This window comes from Mytilus edulis, chromosome 6 (assembly GCF_963676685.1).
Source record: "Mytilus edulis chromosome 6, xbMytEdul2.2, whole genome shotgun sequence".
Lineage (NCBI taxonomy): Eukaryota > Metazoa > Mollusca > Bivalvia > Mytilida > Mytilidae > Mytilus > Mytilus edulis.
Genome location: NC_092349.1, coordinates 9,996,780 through 10,017,536, shown reverse-complemented (window position 1 = coordinate 10,017,536; position 20,757 = coordinate 9,996,780). Strand labels below are relative to the sequence as shown.

The window sequence follows — 20,757 nt, the reverse complement described above, 5'->3', positions numbered from 1 at the left end:
GCCTGATGTTCATATGATGAAATCATAATCTTTCAGTCAGTTTAGTTGAAGTCTGGAGCTGGCATGTCAGTTAACTGCTAGTAGTCTGTTGTTATTTATGTATTATTGTCATTTTGTTTATTTTCTTTGGTTACATCTTCTGACATCAGACTCGGATTTCTCTTGAACTGAATTTTAATGTGCGTATTGTTATGCGTTTACTTTACTACATTGGTTAGAGGTATAGGGGGAGGGTTGAGATCTCACAAACATGTTTAACCCCGCCGCATTTTTGCGCCTGTCCCAAGTCAGGAGCCTCTGGCCTTTGTTAGTCTTGTATTATTTTAATTTTAGTTTCTTGTGTACAATTTGGAAATTAGTATGGCGTTCATTATCACTGGACTAGTATATATTTTTTTAGGGGCCAGCTGAAGGACGCCTCCAGGTGCGGGAATTTCTCGCTACATTGAAGACCTGTTGGTGACCCTCTGCTGTTGTTTTTTATTTGGGCGGGTTGTTGTCTCTTTGACACATTCCCCATTTCCATTCTCAATTTTAAACTCATCAGATGAATACAAATAGAAATATATCTATCATAATACAAAGTGGACGTGGCTTGGAACTTGTACATCCCAACAACATAAAGACACTGAGGATATATAAGTTGTTTTAACTAGTGTATTGAATCGGGCACATAATGTTTGCACTTTCTTACCTGTAACACGACAGGATATTAATTTTGCCCTCCAAAACTATGGACATTATTTTTTATATATATAAAGGTTTACAGTTGTACCTGTAAACAGAATTATGTTTTGCCTTTCAGCCAAATTGAGAAGTGTTTGTGGTTAGTTTTAAAATTAGAATTCTATGGATGGAACATTGACATGGTTCTATAAATTCTACTACAGATTTATACGATTCCTTCTGATTTTGTCCTCCATCAATCAATGGTAATTACTTGAAAGATCACATTGTTAGAAACTGATATTGCATATTATTGACTTGTTTACATATAATTGACTTGTTTACATATAATTGACTTGTTTACATATAATTGACTTGTTTACATATAATTGACATGTCTCCATAATTGTTTATTATCAGAGAAAATGTCCAGTAGCACTGATTCGTATTCATAAAACACACTACAATATATGATCCCGGTTAGTAACTTGATGTCAATAATCAGGATAATTATTCTCTTTATAACCAAATTTCAATTTTGCTGTAAAAAACAAATCTCTCAAATAAAATCAACCATGACATAAACGAAGTTTAACTTTGTGTTTACTTTTCGTTTAAAGCTGTCTGTATCGTTGTATGAAGAACTTCTATAACTTTTTTTTTTATAGAAGATCAAAGAAACACGTGTTATATGATAATATGTAGTTTATTATGATGGGAATGCTGTCTCCACTTTCTTTACAAATTCGTATGTTTTCCATACATGTGTACATGAAACCAAATCTAAAACAAAACCGTTGTGAAATTTTGCGATACAATACAATACAATTCACTTTTATCTGCGAAGTATCTTATATGGGACTTGGCCTTTTGTCAAGGGAACGATATTGTGCCACTTCGCTCCCACATGTTCATACAGTTTAAGTTTTACATTTGTTAATTAGGAATTTTCTGATAACAGAAGCATTATGGTTGGAAACAAGACTAATTTGAAGCATCCAGCGCTTTGGTAATATGAAAATACAAAAATAGTTTGGTTGACATTTTTACTTTTTTTTTTGTAAAACATTTTAAATTGAGGAATATATCTCACTCATGAAAGCTTGTTCGGGGTCGGCTATGCGTATAATGTCCTTTTTATTTTTATCAGTTAAGCAAAGTTTTGTATTATTAATAAGTTTGCATTTTTACTGTATATCTCAACCTCGTGCATAATTTGAGAAACATAGCCAGTAATTCCCAAATATGCACATCTAGTGCAAGTATATGAAAACAAGTAAAATCACAAAAATACTGAACTCCGAGGAATATTCAATCGGATTGTCCCTAATTACATGGCAAAATCAAATGACAAAACACATCAAACGAATGGAATTCCTGACTTGGTACAGGCATTTTCAAATGTACAAAATGGTGGATTGAACCTGGTTTTATAGCGCTTAACCTCTCACTTTTACAACAGTGTCATCAATTTCCGTTACATTTACAACGATGTGTGAACAAAACAGACAAAATAAATAAAATAGTCAAAATATGGGTACAGAATAAATGTACCGTTAATGTTATACATGTAACTGAAATGTTTAAAAATATTGCTTTATTAAAAATCTATTTATTTTATTGTACAAGTTAGTATGAGAGTTGACATTCATATAGAAAATATGATAGTTCTTTTTGTACATGATACACTATGTATTGTTTTCATTAAGAATTAGCAATACTACTTCTTTTCTTGTCAAAGTTCTCCACGTCTGTTTTTGAGTCTTTCTTTCGTGACCCACACCAAATACACAGCAATATAATAAGTTCAACCACTTCAGTGATACTCAACACTGACATGCCTACCCACAATCCTAGCTGGCCACCTATGTCACTGACAAAATTTTCTTCCTGTAAAAAAAAAAAAACGTTTTCTTGTCTTTCATATAGAGTAAAAACTCAAAACAAATAAGTAAAGGGCAAGTTTTGATATTTGTTTAATTAGCTGTAAAGCTCTTGAAGGCTTCGTCCTATGCAAACTCAAGGTCACATTCAATCTTGTATGTAATTTAACCGGCCACCAGAGAACAGAAAAGGGGTGTTTGGTTACTTGCTTACGTTTGGTTTGTATAAAAGAAAGAGAGCTACAATTTGATTTTCATGTTTATTTGTAGTAATGTTGTAATCTTGGAATTTTTATTGTTCACCCTATTCGGTCTTTCCTTTTTTTATTTGTTAATCCTGACTTTTATTTTACATAAATTGGCATCCTGACTTATTATTGCAAAGTGTCTCATCCTGCTTTTTTTTTTTTAACTCAAAACGCCTCTCCTGCGGCGCCTATTTTATCCTAGCTCTCAATAAAAATCAAATGGTAGCCACCTAAGAACATATAGTATGATTGGCAATGAGACAACTGACTGTCCACAAGAGACTGAATGAGACAGATTCATTTTATAAATAATAGATGAGACACATTCAGTGCCTGATTTATATCAGCCATGTATCAATTATTTATGCTACGTTGACAATGCATTCTTACCATAATTATTCGAAAAGTTCATTTCAAATAGGTGATCAGCTAATAATTGATATTTTGAAGAAAGTTCACATATTTCTTGCTGTCAAATGTGAAGTGTACGTGTTCTATGGGTGTTTTCAAGATAGCGCATTGGACAATTAATTAATAAAAGTATTTATATTCTAACACCTTTAATATTCATCTCTCAAAATTTTTCTATTAATCGACCTGTTTAATGAATTTAGATATTGGGTCTTTGTATTCTAGCTTACGGTATATACGTTGTGGGTCATTGTCACAAGCCGTAAAGTCATTTTTCATATAGTTGCTCTCTGTACTATAGTAGTTGTCTTAGTGGCAATCATACCACTAGATATACTTATTTAAATATAACTGTATGATAAGAAGTTTAGAATAGACAGCTGCCAACAGTTACCCGATAAAAAACAAAATTTACTGGTTAATAAGACACTATAAATAACTATAAAGGACAATTGCTTATACTTCTTTTGTAGCTCTTACTTGAAAGAGTACCCAATAACAAAGTACGTAACTAGTCGAAAAAAAGGTATTCTTCGAGTCGAAAGCAGGTATTATGAAAATAGTCTATTGGTATTACCAATGTTATTTCAACTGATCGGGCGGAGTTTATGTTTTAATTTGCATAAGGACAGTCTATTTGAAGATGTGTGTGATAAGGATGATTGCCGTTATAATTATTACTGATTTCTAATCACCTATCAGTGTCATCAAATAAATTTACAAAACAATGATTGCACACTTTATTGATGAGTTTATCCTAAAACACCTATGTTAAGATGGACTGCTTTATTATGAGCGAACCGGCTAGACTCCGCCCAGTCAAGTGAAATAACTTGAGTAATATGCCAATCGAAAACAAAATGTACAATATGTGCAATGAACACTAGTATAGTAGTTTTATTATTTGATTTAATTAAGATTCTAATAAAAATAAAATATATATTTGCAATACGTTAATTATTACTCACTGTGTATGCTAATTCCTCTTCTGTCAGTTCATCGGTTAATGAAGCCAGATACACCTTGAGGTACACAATACTTTCACTGTAATTTACAATGACAATATGTAAGTTTTAACCATTAAATGTATGAATTATCATACATACCTAAAATAAAATTTTGCGACTGATATTTTTTTTTTTTTTTATAAAAGATTAAAACATTTACTTTATAAATTCCATGCGTCCGTAGCTCTTTTCTTTTACCATAATGAATATTTGAAATACTAAGGCTTTTCTACCTCAGGAATTAATGACCTCAGATGTATTTGACAAAACTTAAGGAAATTTTGGGTGAAAGCGCCTGATTTTGACCTTCGTTTTTGTGTTTTGGCGGTAAGTTGCTCCATCAGTAATAATACCACATATCATTGGTTTTGTATTGAGCTATGCTCATAATACACAGTCGAAAAAATTACATTGATTTGAACTTTTAAATATCGTTTATTTCAAAAAGAGCATGCACAGTTTCTGTTTGTCTAAAACCTACCGTAGTGCGCCAAATGAAGCGCTGTTTGTGTTTAAAATAACTTCCAGAACCTACCGTAATGCGCCAAATGAAGCGCTGTCTATGTTATGAACTCTTTCCAGAACATCTTTATAAATGGTAAGCTTTTGTTTGTTTAAAACCTACCGTAATGTGCCAAACGAAGCACTGTCTGTGTTCAAAATTGCTTCAAGAACCCCTTGTTGGTTGACTGCTGGGTATGCAGTTGTAGAAACTTCTTTATTGTAGGCAACCTCTCTAAAACATTAAAGAAAAATTAGTATTGAACATGATGAGGTTCAATAAACCTTTTGTTATTGTGTTTTAGGTATAACGCATACGTGTATAAATATATATCCTTGAGATACTGAGAAACAATTTTTAATGGATAAAAAGGTGCAGTATAAAGGGCAAAAAAAAAAAAAAAAAACAACAGACAAAAAATATAAAGAATAGAGAATAATGGGCAAAACATAAATAATATCGCTCTCACCGTATATGGAATTTACTGACCCCATATATATCGTATTAGGTTGCTAACACGCCATGTAACAAATATTATCCTGATTTAGAGTAATTTCTCGCAATTTGATTGGCTGATATTGTCCTAATAAATTTTAGTACAATTTTGATTACGTCAATTGGAATTATCTCCCTTATTTATGACGTCAATTGGAATGATCTCCCTTTTACCATTGACCTAATAAAAAAAATTGAGTTTCTATATAGTCCTAATATTTAATTTTTACAGTTTTAGATTAAGTATCTCAAATATATTTGGTTGATATTGTTATACATGTAATATTTAGTTTGTATTATAAAAGTGTTGCACTCCTGACATAGAATAAATAGCCCTATTGGAAAAATAAAATCTTTTTCTGTCATCTTTTTTAAAGGAATCCCTTCGCCTCACCCGATATGAATTTTATTGAGCCGATAAATTCTCGTATTAGGACAATTGCACACTGTGTAACTAATAATATAACCTATTTTGTAAACCCAATCAAGACTCTCAGATGAGAGAACGGTCCAAATTTTCCAAATAGAAACAAAAGCAATCTTACCTAAAGGGTGAATTCAAAATAAATGAGGCACAGCATATTTGGCCAATTGACTTAATTTACAGACAGTATGAATGATTTGAGGCACACCATATCATGTGTCATGATATTCTGCACTTGTATACCAAAAATCTAAGAGACACCTTTCAAAATAATGAATTGGTGCCCGAAAACGATGCTGAAAACGTCAGGAGTGCACCACCTTTTTGTGACATAAAGAAAAAAAAAGACTTTTTTCAAAGTCTTGCCTTTTTAAATAAAAAGATTTATACCACAAGGCAGCTGTTGTTTCAAAAACTTCAATGCATTTACCTTTAATTTCCAATAATGATTAAAAGTTTGAGGCATAGGGTGTCACTTTTTTCTCAACTCGAAAAAGTGTAGTACCCTGTCAGGAGTGCAACACACAAAGTGACCAATTTGTATAGAATGGTGTATTTTTTAATTCAATATTGCAATGTATCTATAGAAGACATTTAAACTTTTAAAACAATATCTCATCTGTCCAATCAAACAAATATTTCACTGTCGGAACTCACATCTAATTTGTGAGAGCCAATTTAATGAGCATACCCTACATGGTCAGGAGTGCAAAAGTTTGACTTTTGACAGTTACCATTAAAAAATATTCACTACAATATAAACTTTTGCTTTATTTTTCTGGAGAGGCAGTATATGAGACTTGATTCCTGTGAAAAAGATGACAGAAAAAGATTTTATTTTTCCATTAGGGCTATTTATTCTATGTGAGGAGCGCAACACTTTTATAATACAATTATTTAGCTTTGATATTTATCATTAATAAGTAATTTTATATGTAAATTATTGTCAATGCATTAATTATATAGTATTTTGTTATGGATTTATTTATATGATACAGTTTTACAATTGAAAATTAGTAAAAATCATATTGATATTATATGATTTCTGCTATTGTTTATTATATTTGTTGTTTCTCATTTCTTAAAGATAAACATTACTTAGTGAATGAATCCTTGAAAAGAATTATGAATGCAAAAAACAATCTTTTAAAAGTTTTAGTCCATTTTAAAATTGTTCTACATTAACAGTGTTAGGAGTGCAACAGAAATAGGTGAAATGATGGTATATTTCTATGTATGCATAAAAGCAAATTTAAAAGATATTTATGCCTGAAATTATATATGTTTGCTTTGAGAATATTTATCATTTAAAAAAAAAAATTTAGAATCAGAACCAATTGGTGATCTACTTCAACTACGTTTTGAAAACAAAATTGTAGATAATTTGAAATAATTTGAGATATTTTGGCATTTTTTTTAACATTTTTTATTAGAAAATTAAAAAGTTTTAGCCAATAAATGAAGAAAAATTCCTTTACTATAAATTTTATTAATATAAATGTTAGATTCATTGTTCTTAAGTTCATGTATTTTGTTCATTTAATTAATTGTTGTACATAAACAGTGTCAGGAGTGCAACAGAAACAGTTGAAATTGTTGTATATTTCTATGTATGTATAAAAGCAGAATTGATAGAACAGTATGACTAGAATTATATATGGTTGTTTTCAGTATGTCTGTCATTAAAAATAATGCATTTTAATTCATGGGAACTCTTTTTTTAGCAAGTTTGTTTTTACAAAATTAATATAAACTTCGGGTATTTTGTCCAAAAAATTACAATTTTGATAAAAAAAAAACCAAAACAATCAACACTGAAATGGAAGAAAATATCCTTTTATTTAATTTTTTTTTATAAAAACTTCAACTTATTCTTCTATATTTCATATAATTTCTTTAAACTGTTGTATATGGTAAGTGTCAGGAGTGCAACACAATCAGGAAAACAGGGTGTTCATATACCATTTTTTTTTTTGATATTTGAATATTTTTTTTAGGTGTTTGCCTTCTAAAAGGATTACTCTTACATGGAAAGTAATTTATCTTCATTTTTCGTATGATTTGTTATCAATATAACAACTTTTTGAACCAGCCTCATAAAAATGAGAGAGAAAATGACAAAAAAAAAATAATAATAAAAAAAAAGAATGTAAAACAAACTGTATGTATGCCTGAAAATAATAACTATAGTCCCAGTGATTAATTGCACTGTAAAAATCTGTCAATTTCTGTTTTGAATTCTTTTGAAAAGATAGCATGCAATGTGTTCATGTTATAGTTTTTTGATTATTTCTTGATTTTATTGCCCTCTTGGATTTACGAACTTCAATGAACATACAACCTAAAATTACCGAAGAAAAACTATTTCAACTTGGTTGAAAATTGACCATAAAATTCAGTTTGTGCCTCATTTATTTTGAATTCACGCAAAAACGAAAATATGATATACAAAATGCATGCATTTTTTTTAGAATAATAGTATTCTGCAAAGTAAAAATATATTACCGACAAGGTACTTTGCAATCACAGTCTTCGGCACTAACACTCGATATAGCACTCTGAACTTCCTTCATACAGGATATTTCTGAAATACAGCACCAAAGTTGTATGAATTTATAATAAGAAGGTATACCACGTGTTTCACAAAAAAAATGGATAAAAATTGATAAGTAGTATTACTAGATGCACATATTTAGTCTGTTACTGTGGAGGTTGCCGAGTTCCAGAAGTGACGTAAGTATGAACATATTTAAAAGATTACTGGTGTTTTAATCCATGGATTTATGAGTTTGAACAGCGGTATACTACTGTTGCCTTTATTTAACGACATTTTTAGCGCCACTTTTTTGGCTATTTCGTGGCGGCCAGTTTTGTTATTGGAGGAATCCGGAGTGTCCGGAGTGGACGTATTTAAACATATTTGTATATGTTTAATACAGTCGTTCCAACTAATTTAAAAATGTTAAACAAAGGAATACTAGCGGCAAAATAATGTTAATAAAAATAAAATTGTACGGAAATAACACCGACACCCATTGTTGATTTCACCGAGATGGAGAAAAGGACAACAATACATTTTGAGTACATCAATACTAAGATAACAGCAACTTTCATTGTTGAGTACACCGAGCTGGATAAAACAGCAAAAGACTTAAGAAATTATTGTGTTCATCAAATAGAAAATTTCAGCAAGATGTTTGAAACCTTCTCCTTGATAAGTGGTACGTTTGTAAAATAAAATTCTTATTAATTGGAATGATAAAATTTTGATTAAATATATAGAATTATTTAACAAATGATATGATATAACTTGATTTAAATCGAAATATCAAAGGAATACCGATGTTGATTCTTAAGGAGTTAATGCAAAGTACAATATTTTTTTTACATAATCCATTTAAGAAAGGAACAGAAAAATATAATTGAAAATAACATATTTTGCTATTGTTGACTAAATGCGAATTTGTCAGTCAGAGAACTAAATACTGAATATGCCAACTGTCCCGTGTTTTCCTTTAAAAGATGATGCAGTCACTGTCCCTGTTGTATTGTATGACGTATCATGTATGCTGATTTCCGACTGTATTTGCCTTCTCCTTGTTAGTTTTGTCATAGCGCGGCTGTGTCATTGGTGTAAACTAATTTTGTTTTCATATTTACCCGAAGGCGTACTGCACATTGTTTCAACATTATCGGCTCCATGTAACCATGAACTAAGGCAACCACAAGTTTTTGCAACACGTTTGCCAATGCATTTTTCCATGCACACCTTAAATAATATATCATTTAATTCAAAATGTTAAGGCAAGTAGTAATCTCAATGATGTTTTGTTTTGTACAATATAGTCGTCACTAAGTGTTTGGCCTTAGTTGTATGAATCTTACGTTTAACGGATTATCACATACTGTGGATTTATCATTGTTCGTTGGATATCAGTTTGAGTGAATTTCATTAGTAAAAGCGAATCATAACTGTTGGTGTTCAACGAACTGCAATTTTTTCTAGGACTAAATTCAAATAATGACCAAACCACGAAATCAAACATCCTCGAAAATACAGGTTTTCATCAATCCGTGAAAATTTGTACCCACGAAAATAAATGAAACCGTAGACCCTACATCCTGTCGATATGTATATTTTGGCATTGTATACGATCAAGTTATATTAAGATTACTGATTCAGAAGTTAATATACTAAATCCATTGGAAGTGCGTAAATAGATATTTTAGTCTAAATTATCATTAAACATCATGAAGGTTTATCTATTATTTGAAATGGGCTGATAACTGTAATTTTGAGATAACGAGCAGCATAAAAACGGTGTCCCTTTGTTTTTTGTGTGTTTTTGCTTTAGGTGTCTTGTCATTGATACATCTGCTGTGTTTCAATATATTTAAATAGGAACTTTTTTGTTGAAAACTGTATACTGCCCTCTAAAAAATGAAACATACCAGTATTGTGCAAATGAAAAGCACTATCAATACGTAATTATTAATCGAAAAAGAAAGAAATCCTATATGACTAATAGGTATTATTGACTAATATGAGGCAGGCATTACCTGTAAATGGGGACGAAGTCTGTATGAATTTTTTTTTTTTAACTTAAATATTTGTTAAAAAAAAGAAACGGAAATACCGTAACGTTTCCGATTTTGATTCTGTTGTTAGGGATTTTAGTTGTGACGTTATTTAAATTATGACGTCATATGCAATGTAAACAAAGAAACGCTATCATCAGGTAACGTTTTTTCATATCAAGAAATTATTAAAAATGAAATTGGTATTGCGCGTTCCTTCCTATTTTATACTAGACTGATAAATATATATTTTACTCAAAGTTTCATACAAACGAGACCGGAAAAAGGAAGTACATTGTACATTTCTGCGCAGGTCCGGGATTTCAAAACACGACAAAAAAAAATTGAACGATTTTGAGTTCATTAGTATACAATAAAAAGTTAGGGAAATTTTCCCGAATTTTTTTTTTTATTGAATTTTCTACTGTTATTGGGGACTTCGTCCCCATATTACTTCATTGGTGTATTTCAGTATTTTTAAATCCTTAATTTTGAGGGTCTGAAAGATGCTGACAGAAATAAGAGTAAAATGCCAATACTGCAAAAAAAAACCATAATACTTGAGGGAAATCAAAAGGAGTGCTTAAGTATAAAGACTTTAGACGTTTAAACCGCCACATTCTGTAATTGCCTGTCCAAGGTCAAGAGCCTATAGTTCAGTGGTTGTCAATTGTTTCTGTTCCTGTTTCTGTTGTTTACTTTGTTTTACGTTTATTATTTTGTATGAGGACGTTAATTTTCGCGTTTGCATTTTTTTTAAATTTGTGATTTCGGGGCCTTTAATAGCTGACTGTACATTTTGGGGTTTGCACATTTTTGAAGGCCGTACGGTGACCAATAGTTGTTCATTCTATATTAATTGGTCTCTTGTGAAGAGTTGTTTTATTGACATTCATACCACATCTTTTTATATAGAATAATTTGCAAAATAAAAAAAAAGAATGGAGAAAGATGGCCCCAAAAATTAAAAAATAAAAGACTCTACAGCTAGATAATGAGCAATGTTTTACGTGATGTAACATACCAGTATTGCAGAGTATTTGTTATCTTTGTCACATAGGGATCCATCACGACCCGGATGTCGAATAAATGACCTCTGTGAAAATGAAAAATAACTAAATATATATATGCTGGTTATCCGATGGATTAAATTTGTTGCACTGGTTCATCACTGGTTCATCACTGGTTCAGACGTACTTCTAATATAACTATTTCTGTGACTGCATCTTGCCTTAATTTGTAGGACCCTTTACAATAGACAATTCATTTGATTTAAAACGATTCCATCTTCATGCCTTATATATCATATACTATATTACGACGCTAGATTAAAAACTGACATCCAACTACTGAAAGCTTTATCATTGTAAAGCCTAGGCTGGTCGAGTGGTCTAGCGCGTCGGATACAGTGCAATGCTATTTGGTGCCATGATATCTCAGTAGCATAAGTTCGAATCCTGGCGAATAAAACAAAAATCTGGAACATGCAATAGACTATCTTGTGATACTGGCGGAATATGTGGTCAACACATGAACGTTGATATTTTTTTCGAATTCAAATATTCCTTATATGAAAGTAATGCAACAAACTGTTTAGCAAATTAAATTAATCATGCATTTTGATGCGATATTATTTTTACCTGTGTAAGTGCAATGCTTGTTTCGACTGATGTTGCAAAGGATATTCCACTTCCTCTAATGTCTGGGGAATACCTCCGGTTATGAATAGCAACTCTAATACCTGACGAATCTGTGATGAAAGGGATATATTCCTTTTGGTGTACGTTAAGAATAAATTCTAGTCCTTTAATAAAATAAAGTCAATATGATGAGATTTTCTGTCACCGCTATATCTTATTATTTTATCAATACGAAGAAATACATTGTCGGCGCAATAATCTTATGAAATCGAACTTTAGTGAAATAATAATTCACCTTTAGATGCCAGTTTGGTTGAGCTAAGCTAAGAAACATAGTTGAAGAATTATTCACTTGCAAGAGAATAATTCGATTTGATTGAATCCGTATTCATGTGACCTACGATCTAACCTCTTAGGTTGAGATCGATTATGCATAAACTAGGCGTATTTCGCTATAAAAACGGTTAATGTTGACAGAAAAGCAAGGGTAAGCCATTCGATTTACAAAAACGTATTCTTAAAGAGGAAAAAACGATTATTAACATATTTGTTTAGTCTATAATAATATGAAATCAAACAGACCTCGAAAAATCCTATTGCTTTATCATATCTGAATATATGACCCTCGGTAGTCCTCGAATGACACCTAAATGGTTAATAAAATGGCATCTAGACTAAAATACACGAAATACTAATACATATTATCAAGATCAAAGAAAATTTGATATTATTCACTGTTTCATTGTACAAATGCAATTGTACATCCTGTAAGAATTGATCTTTTTAATTTTTTTATTTATTATTTGGATATACGTTTTATAACGTCATTGTAAGGTATGAATGCAATCGTACAATTGTAAGAATTTTTTTTTTTAATTTTTTTTTAATTTATTATTTGGATATACGTTTTCATAATGTTATAAATCAGATATATGAGAATTTGATTCAAATCGGTGAACATGAAGTTGACAGCTAACGTCCTTTTAATAAAATAAAAAAATACAAGGCACACAAAGTTCTGGAATAAAAGAAATATAGGGTGAAATATTGACAAAATTGTTAGGTAGAAGAATAAAAGACAATATAAGGCTAATGGATGAAAGAAATTGTAAGATTAAGGAATACGAGTTTTTATACTAAGTCGAAGTGAAACAAGTATATTCTAAATACTGTCGATTACAAATCAAATTAAAACGAGTAAGTACATACCCATTGAAGGTCCTGCCAATTTTGCAATAGGTATCTTTGGCGCAAACGTATAGCATATTCCATAATCTTCATCTCGTATTTGTGTAGTTTCACTGTCACAAAAAAAAATGCGTTTAGCTTGACAGAATCGATAATAATTTGTATGCTCAATTCAAGATTGACTGTAATATTGTGTTCTAAGAAATAACATACAAAATGTGGTGCGTGCTATTTCGAATAGACAGCAAAAGTATTACATGCATTTCTTATACTTTAATTCTATGTTCCGTTTTTCAGGAGTATGTAATGAAAAAATAACCTGTGATTACGTCACGGTCACATGACAAAATTATGTCTAACAGCTAATAGTAAAAAATTCTGCAAATGAGAAGACTTGTTTCATCTTAAATTAAATTGATTGATTAAAACAAGTTAAAAACATGGAAGACTTTTACAACAACTAAGAAGAAAAATAATAATATATTACATTGTATTCCAGAATACATAAACCTGCGCAGGCTAGAGCGAGCAAAGCGATTTCGTTTTTATTTATAATAACATCACAGAAATTGAAATAAAAACAATTTTCTTTGTTTATCCTGTTGACCTTTCCATATTTTGTAAATAAACGGTAAAGTTTCTTTATGTCACGAGTTTTCAATGATAATTGCTCGGACAGTTCTACTAGTGTACCGGCTTCTTACAATGGCATGATTTACCGAGAATGGCCGAGTCGTTACGATTTAGGAAATTCAAAACGAGGTTTTGTATCAAAGATACTCACGTTGGTTCACACGAAGCTCCTTGGAATCTGCACAATAAAATGAATTCATGCATTGGAATACTCATGTTAACTATTTCGTCTTTTGTGTAATTTCCCATCCGAAGGCGGAACACTTCTTTTGCAGTATGCATTGGTAAATCACCTTTGAAAAACGACAAGTCGGACATCTTTATGCTTACTTATAATTTTAATTGTTTAAGAACCCGAAACAGTTATATATCAATTATGAGTGGAAAGAAAAGATTGACGGATTTTCAAAGAAAATTTCATGACTCACTGTTTCATTGTTTTGTAGTAGAAAAGTAGTGGTCAGATTTGATTTTATAGCTTTGAAAAGCGTTGATCATGCGTACATTTTTATTATTAAGAGCGTGAAAAAACTTACTTCGGTCAACGGGTTCTGACATCAATAACATTTTAAAAAGGAGCATTAAATTCTTACATAAAATCTACTTTACTATGTTTTTTTTCTGTGAAAAGATGATTCACAAATGATTGTTTGGATCTGTCTATCACTGGGAAAATTCGTCAACTGTGCGCGCCTTTAACACGACATCATTTACCAGATCGAGAGTTTCTGCAAAACAAACCAGGTCTGTATCCCTGCATTATTAAAGTCCATCAAACGTCTTCGGGATCGTTATATGCATAACACTAAAGACACATGTTAATTAGGTTAAATTCCGTAAGGAGGTAATTACAGATCATTACAATTCCGTAACAACGGCTGTGCTGATTAACAGTAGTAAGAGTTTGATTGCCTATAGATCTGCATGATATATATGCTAGTGGACGGCAACAGTAGTTAGAGTTTGATTACCTATAGATCTGCATGATATATATGCTAGTGGACAGCAACAGTATGACTATCAGTTTCTAAACCTCACTGCCCTACATTCCTTTCCGTGAGTAATAAAATTGAGAATGGAAATGGGGAATGTGCCAAAGAGACAACAACCCGACCATAGAAAAAAAAACAACAGCAGAAGATCACCAACAGGTCTTAAATGTAGCGAGAAATTCCAGCACCCGGAGGCGTCCTTCAGCTGGCCCCTAAACAAATATATACTAGTTCAGTGATAATTAACGCCATACTAATTTCCAAATTGTACACAAGAAACTAAAATTAAAATAATACAAGACTAACAAAGGCCAGAGGCTCCTGACTTGGGACAGGCGCAAAAATGCGGCGGGGTTAAACATGTTTGTGAGATCTCAACCCTCCCCCTATACCTCTAGCCAATGTAGAAAAGTAAACGCATAACAATACGCACATTAAAATTCAGACCAAGAGAAGTCCGAGTCTGATGTCAGAAGATGTAACCAAAGAAAATAAACAAAATGACAATAATACATAAATAACAACAGACTACTAGCAGTTAACTGACATGCCAGCTCCAGACTTCAATTTAACTGACTCAAAGATTATGATTTCATCATATGAACATCAGGCACAATCCTTCCCGTTAGGGGTTGAGTATCATACCATCCTAACATATATAAGAAGAACATAACCCGTGTCATGCCAACAACTAGTTTTTGAATAAATGTGTTTAGTTCCGATGCAAAGACCCTATAAGTGAATCAATATTAACGCCAAAATATTCAGTCTTTAATGACCTGACAACAGTATCGTAACTATATCTCTTCTTAATAAGTCTATTCAAAGGTTTTGTTAGTTTTTGAGGTGAATACTGACACCTTTGTGCTTTATAACGAATATTTCCATAAAAAAATGGATGTGAAATACCTGAACGTATAAGAAGTCTGCATGTTGAGCTATATTTACGAATTATGTCCTTATACCGATGATAAAATTTAGTAAATGTTTTGACTAGTTTGTGATATCGAAAACCCTGGTATAATAATTTTTCAGTAATACATAATTTTCTCTCGGTAAAATCTAAAACATTGTTACATACACGAGCGAATCGTACAAGTTGAGATATATAAACACCGTAAGATGGTGACAAGGGAACGTCACCATCTAAAAATGGATAATTAACGATAGGAAATGAAAAATCATCTCTTTTATCATAAATTTTAGTATTCAGCTTTCCGTTAGTGATATAGATGTCAAGATTTTATATATGTTTATTTACGTTACTTACCTGTGTCATATGGAACAGTATGTGGAAATGAAGTCTACAAAATTATAGGTATTAATTATGAAAAATTAAAAAATCAAATAAAAAGTAAATATTGGACAATTTAGGCTAAATCAAAAGTGAAAAAAAACAAATGCACTTTCCATTTTTCATTTTTTTCATTTTCAAGTATCAAAAGGGTTTTTGAGAAATCATAATAAAAAAACTAAAACACTTTTATTTTTCGTTTTTCGTTTTTGACTTTTAAATACTTTTCTTATTTCATTATATTTTATGATTCATTTTATATATAAGGAAGTGCCTGTACCTGAAGTCAGGAATAAAGGTGAATGTGCCGAGTTCATTTTGTAGATTTGTTTTAAAGATTTAACCTTCTTTGAACGATTGAATTCATTTCATAATTTGGCTCAAGTGTGTATAATAATTTTGTTTTTGTTTGGTAGTTCATCAAATGAAATCTTGTTTTGTTTATTGCTAAAAGAAGTTGAAACGTAACTGTAAACATGTATATACTGTTCTGCTTCGGGTCAACATAAATAAAGGCAACAGTAGTATACCGATGTTCAAAACTACTCATCAATCGATAGCAAAAAACCCAAATCCGGGTCACAAACCAAAACCGAGGGAAACGCATTAAATATAAGAGGAGAATGACGACACAACATTAAAATGTAACACACACACAGAAACGAACTACGCGTTAGACAAAATCCAACGAGAATAACAAAAATACGTCAAAACTAAATACATGAATTTGGGATAAAAAAAATACCGTGACACGTCTTATAATAATGTGAATTCACACTCAAATATGAGTCATTATAAAAAAAAACCATGCAAAACTATGTTATTTGGTATGTTTAAGTCAAAAGACATGAAAATATATCAAAATGTATCAAAATAATACTTTCATATGTTAGATATGAATGTTTTGTGATAAACAATATACAGTTTACAGTATGAAATGTTATAAAAACATCCTTGATGTTTTCTTAAATCCTTAGTTTAAACAATATTTTATTTCAAAAAGTACACAAAATATAATTATACAATATGGAATACAGGGATTCGGATATAGCCAGAATCAACAGTTATTCTTTACTATAAATCCTTTCAGACCTGAAATAAGACTATTATTTATACCATTTGTTATTAGGATTCATCACTTTTTATTTCATTTTGATACATACAAACATTTTTTTAATGATTTGGGAGGTGTATGTTGGTTTTATAATAAATATTTCACCAAAAGGAAAAGTCTCATTTTTAAAGTCAATGGTGTAACCAAAAGAGTTATCTTTCTCAAGATTTCAGCAGTTGCAATACTTTCTCCCTAAGCAATGTTACCTGTAAGCATGTTATGCTAAAGAAAACAAACATTTATGTTGAAAATTTAGTGGAAAATTTTAAAAAGTAAGTAAAAGCTATATCATAATTGAAAAAAGGGTCCATGGTGTACCCTTATAAAAATCATGTTTTGAAAACATTTCCTGAGCTTTGAATTATGAAATATATTGATTATAGAAACATGCACCAGTAACAACATATAGAATAGGGGAATGGATCACTTATTTCTTAACTAAATATTAAAATACACCTTAAATCATTGGTGCTACTGTCAATGGTGAGACCATTTTGATAAAATAACACCATTGACCAGTTTAGTAAAACCACTGAATATATAATGACAATCAGCATTGTTTTGTGTTTCTTTCATGCTAACAAGCGAAACATCATATTATTTATGAAAAACAATACTTATTTAACATTGTTTTAACAATATCATGTATTACATAATACAAAGTTTTCACAAAGTGATGTATGCTGGTAATACCAATGACACTATTTAGTAACACTATTGACATTTTTTGTTATTGATGATATGTTATATAATTTGAGATATTCTAGCCTTCGAATTATTTTTTCATTTTTTTCTTTTGCTCGGTGTTTTTGGTCTTGTGTTCAGTACTTAATAAAGGTAAAATTTGAAATGTGATGTCAATGGTGATACTTTTGTGTCATTGGAGTTACTGAAGGGTCAGTGGTGTTACTTTATAAAAATGCGACATTTTTTAAAAATTTGTATTCATAAATGAAAGTGTTTTTTAGGTTGTGTACGAAGGATTAGGTATATTATTGTCATTTAATCTTATACAATTCACATATATTCAGTTCAGGTGCACCTTTTAGTATTTACAACGGCCATCATTAGGACAGCCAACTTTTTTACGACAATGCATTCTGAAATTTAAGTTTTGAATGCACAGTTATATGAATAAGGTCAATAAGTCGTAATTGAAACTTAAATAAAAAATTGGAACAGTTGTTTGATGTTAAACAATAATATTTAGTACCTAAAGTTGTGCTTTAAATTGGTAACACCATTGACACGATTCTATCAAAGGATGGTCTTACATTGTTAAAATTGAAGAAACTCTTCATTTTTCCCATTGCATATTTCTGAATATCGTTGCTACCATACTATATAATAGTGGGACACATCTAAATGTTTTAAACAACGACATCGCTTTTCAAAATATTACCTCGTCAAAATTTGCACTTTTTTTTATAATGACCCATATAAGAGGAAACAAACGGCACAAAATAAACACAACGTTAAAATGTAACAGACTCAGAAACGAACTATAATATACAAAAAGAGAATAACGAACTGTATAATATAATGATAGAGAATAACGACAAAAAAGTGCAGAATATAGGGCATAACAAAAATCAAAATAAATATAAAAATAAATAAAAAATAAGCATAAAAATTGAAGAAAAGAAAAAAAGACCCATTGTTTGTTTTCGGCTGTTGTCTGCTCTTTGTTCGGGTTGTTGTCTTTTTGCCATATTACACATTCCATTCTCAATTTCTCACACAAAGAAAAGAGAACAACGGGTAACATGAATAAATATCAAAGAAAATAATCTATATATAAGAGAAGCAACAGAATTGAAGGATTCCAATTCAGACCCTCATTTATGGTCAGTTTGACATTACGTAACAGCTTAAATTCAAGTATATTTTGCTCTAATATTTTTTAAAAGTTTCTGTCCTTATTTGAATTGAAAATAGGCACGTTCTCTCAAACCTGACATTGCATGTGTATTTAGTTATGCTGAATGAACCAAATACAAGTACACATTATTTTAATAAACTCATCATAGATTCCAGGATTACAATTTTGAATTTGCAAAGTTGAAGGATATTGAAGACCTTAAATTCCTACAGTTTTGCCCAAAAAAAAAGAGCTAAGGTAATCTATTCCCATGGTAGAAAAGCCTTAGTAGTTTAGTTTATAAACAGTTAATTCATTATAGGACCATATCAATGATAGTTCATGTCAACACATAAGTGCTGACTACTGAGCTGGTAATAAACTCGGGGAAGAAAAACTCAACAAGCAATAGCATCGACGCAGTGGTTGTAAATGAAATAATCATAGATACCAGTATAAAGAAAATGTTTGTCGAAATAAATCACTCGTACTAACCTTCGGATAAGGGTAAGTTATGTTCATTCCAAAAGCATGCTCGGTTTCATTTAATATTTGGAAAAGATCTGGTTCTAGTAATACATCGCTTAGCTTTAAAGGATTTAGATTACAAATTGTAACTGCAGGAAACTCAAGTTCTTTGTAGGAGACGGATACTTTTGTATTAACACCCTCACTAAAAAGGAAAGATAAAAACATATGTTTGAGAGTGTTATATATAATTAAATATACTGTTATGTGCATATTAAAAAATAAAATAAAGACCCATTGTTAAATATATAAAATAATCTATTTAGTATTATTTCCTACAAAATGTTAAAGACTGATATTTTAAAAGTAAGAACACACCCCTATTTTTTCTATTTGTTAAGTTCCTTTAATCATATACTATTAATGTCCTTTAAAAGGTGGTTATGAGTACACGGAACATTAACATTGACAATCAATCAGTTATAATTATAACTAGACTATTTACCGAATTTGTAATAACATAAGCAATACGACGGGTGTCACATGTGAATCAGGATCTGCTTACCCTTTCGGAGCACCTGAGATCACCCCCATTTTTTGGTGGGGACCGTGTTGCTTAGTCTTTAAATTTTCTATGTTTTGTCTTGTGTACTGTTGTTTGTCTGTTTGTCTTTTTATTATTTACCCATGTTGTCTGATTGTTTTCGATCTGTGAGTTTAAGTGTCCCTCTGGTATCCTTCGCTCCTCTTTTAATTTATACTATTCATTCAATGTCTTAGTGGTTTTTTTCAATAATGTGCACTTTAATTCATAACTTTGAATATATTCATATTTTATCTACCAATTACGCGAAACATGTGCATTCTATTACATTACCTGATATACTGTAATGACAAACGGTAAACCTGAAAAACACACATCCCAAATGACGCTGAGAGTACACATATCCAAAACACTTTTCTCAAGATAAACACAGAATCTGCTATTCTTCCAAAACCATGGATACTGGTGTTACCAGCAAAGTCTTTAAGTTTGTCTCCAATTGTTTCTGGCATAGCGAAGTGAGAGCTCTTTATGATATTATTTTTTACCTAAGAAATCCCTTTTTATAATGAATTGTTATTGATGAACAACAATCTTAGCTGACTTCATGTGATTGCCCTAACGCTCCTACGGGAATTTCAAAACATAAGTCTTTTGCTAATTATTTTATTTTTTATGAAGTCATGCATATCTTAATATTTTTATGTTATACTTATTTAAGCATATCTGCAATAATCCATTCTATAATGTACCAAATTGTTTTCAATTCCCTTTCGAAAACAATAAAAATAACACATTATCAATTACTT

The 20,757-nt window shown here is 30.8% G+C and overlaps 1 protein-coding gene across 1 annotated transcript; it reads right to left on the bottom strand.

The window, feature by feature from the left end:
• Window positions 1-2,307: 2,307 nt before the first annotated feature.
• LOC139525977 (acid-sensing ion channel 5-like) lies at window positions 2,308-20,496 on the bottom strand. The gene is made up of 12 exons (XM_071321166.1): window positions 20,282-20,496; window positions 19,432-19,609; window positions 15,938-15,971; window positions 13,827-13,968; window positions 13,064-13,155; window positions 11,855-12,018; window positions 11,239-11,310; window positions 9,297-9,405; window positions 8,142-8,220; window positions 4,841-4,951; window positions 4,177-4,252; window positions 2,308-2,556 (listed from the first exon to the last, which is right to left on the bottom strand). Exons 1-12 carry the CDS (start codon window positions 20,458-20,460, stop codon window positions 2,371-2,373), a joined length of 1,422 nt encoding a protein of 473 aa, XP_071177267.1. The 5' UTR covers window positions 20,461-20,496; the 3' UTR covers window positions 2,308-2,370.
• Between the last annotated feature and the right edge of the window lie 261 nt (window positions 20,497-20,757).

Excerpts from the sequence above, each read along its gene's own strand:
- LOC139525977 (XM_071321166.1), bottom strand. The coding sequence starts at position 20,460 with ATGCCAGAAACAATTGGAGACAAACTTAAAGACTTTGCTGGTAACACC. Across the intron at positions 15,972-19,431 it reads TAACTTACCCTTATCCGAAG|ACTTCATTTCCACATACTGT; the intron begins GTTAGTACGAGT and ends ATAATTTTGTAG. Across the intron at positions 4,253-4,840 it reads GCTTCGTTTGGCACATTACG|TGAAAGTATTGTGTACCTCA; the intron begins GTAGGTTTTAAA and ends TGTAAATTACAG.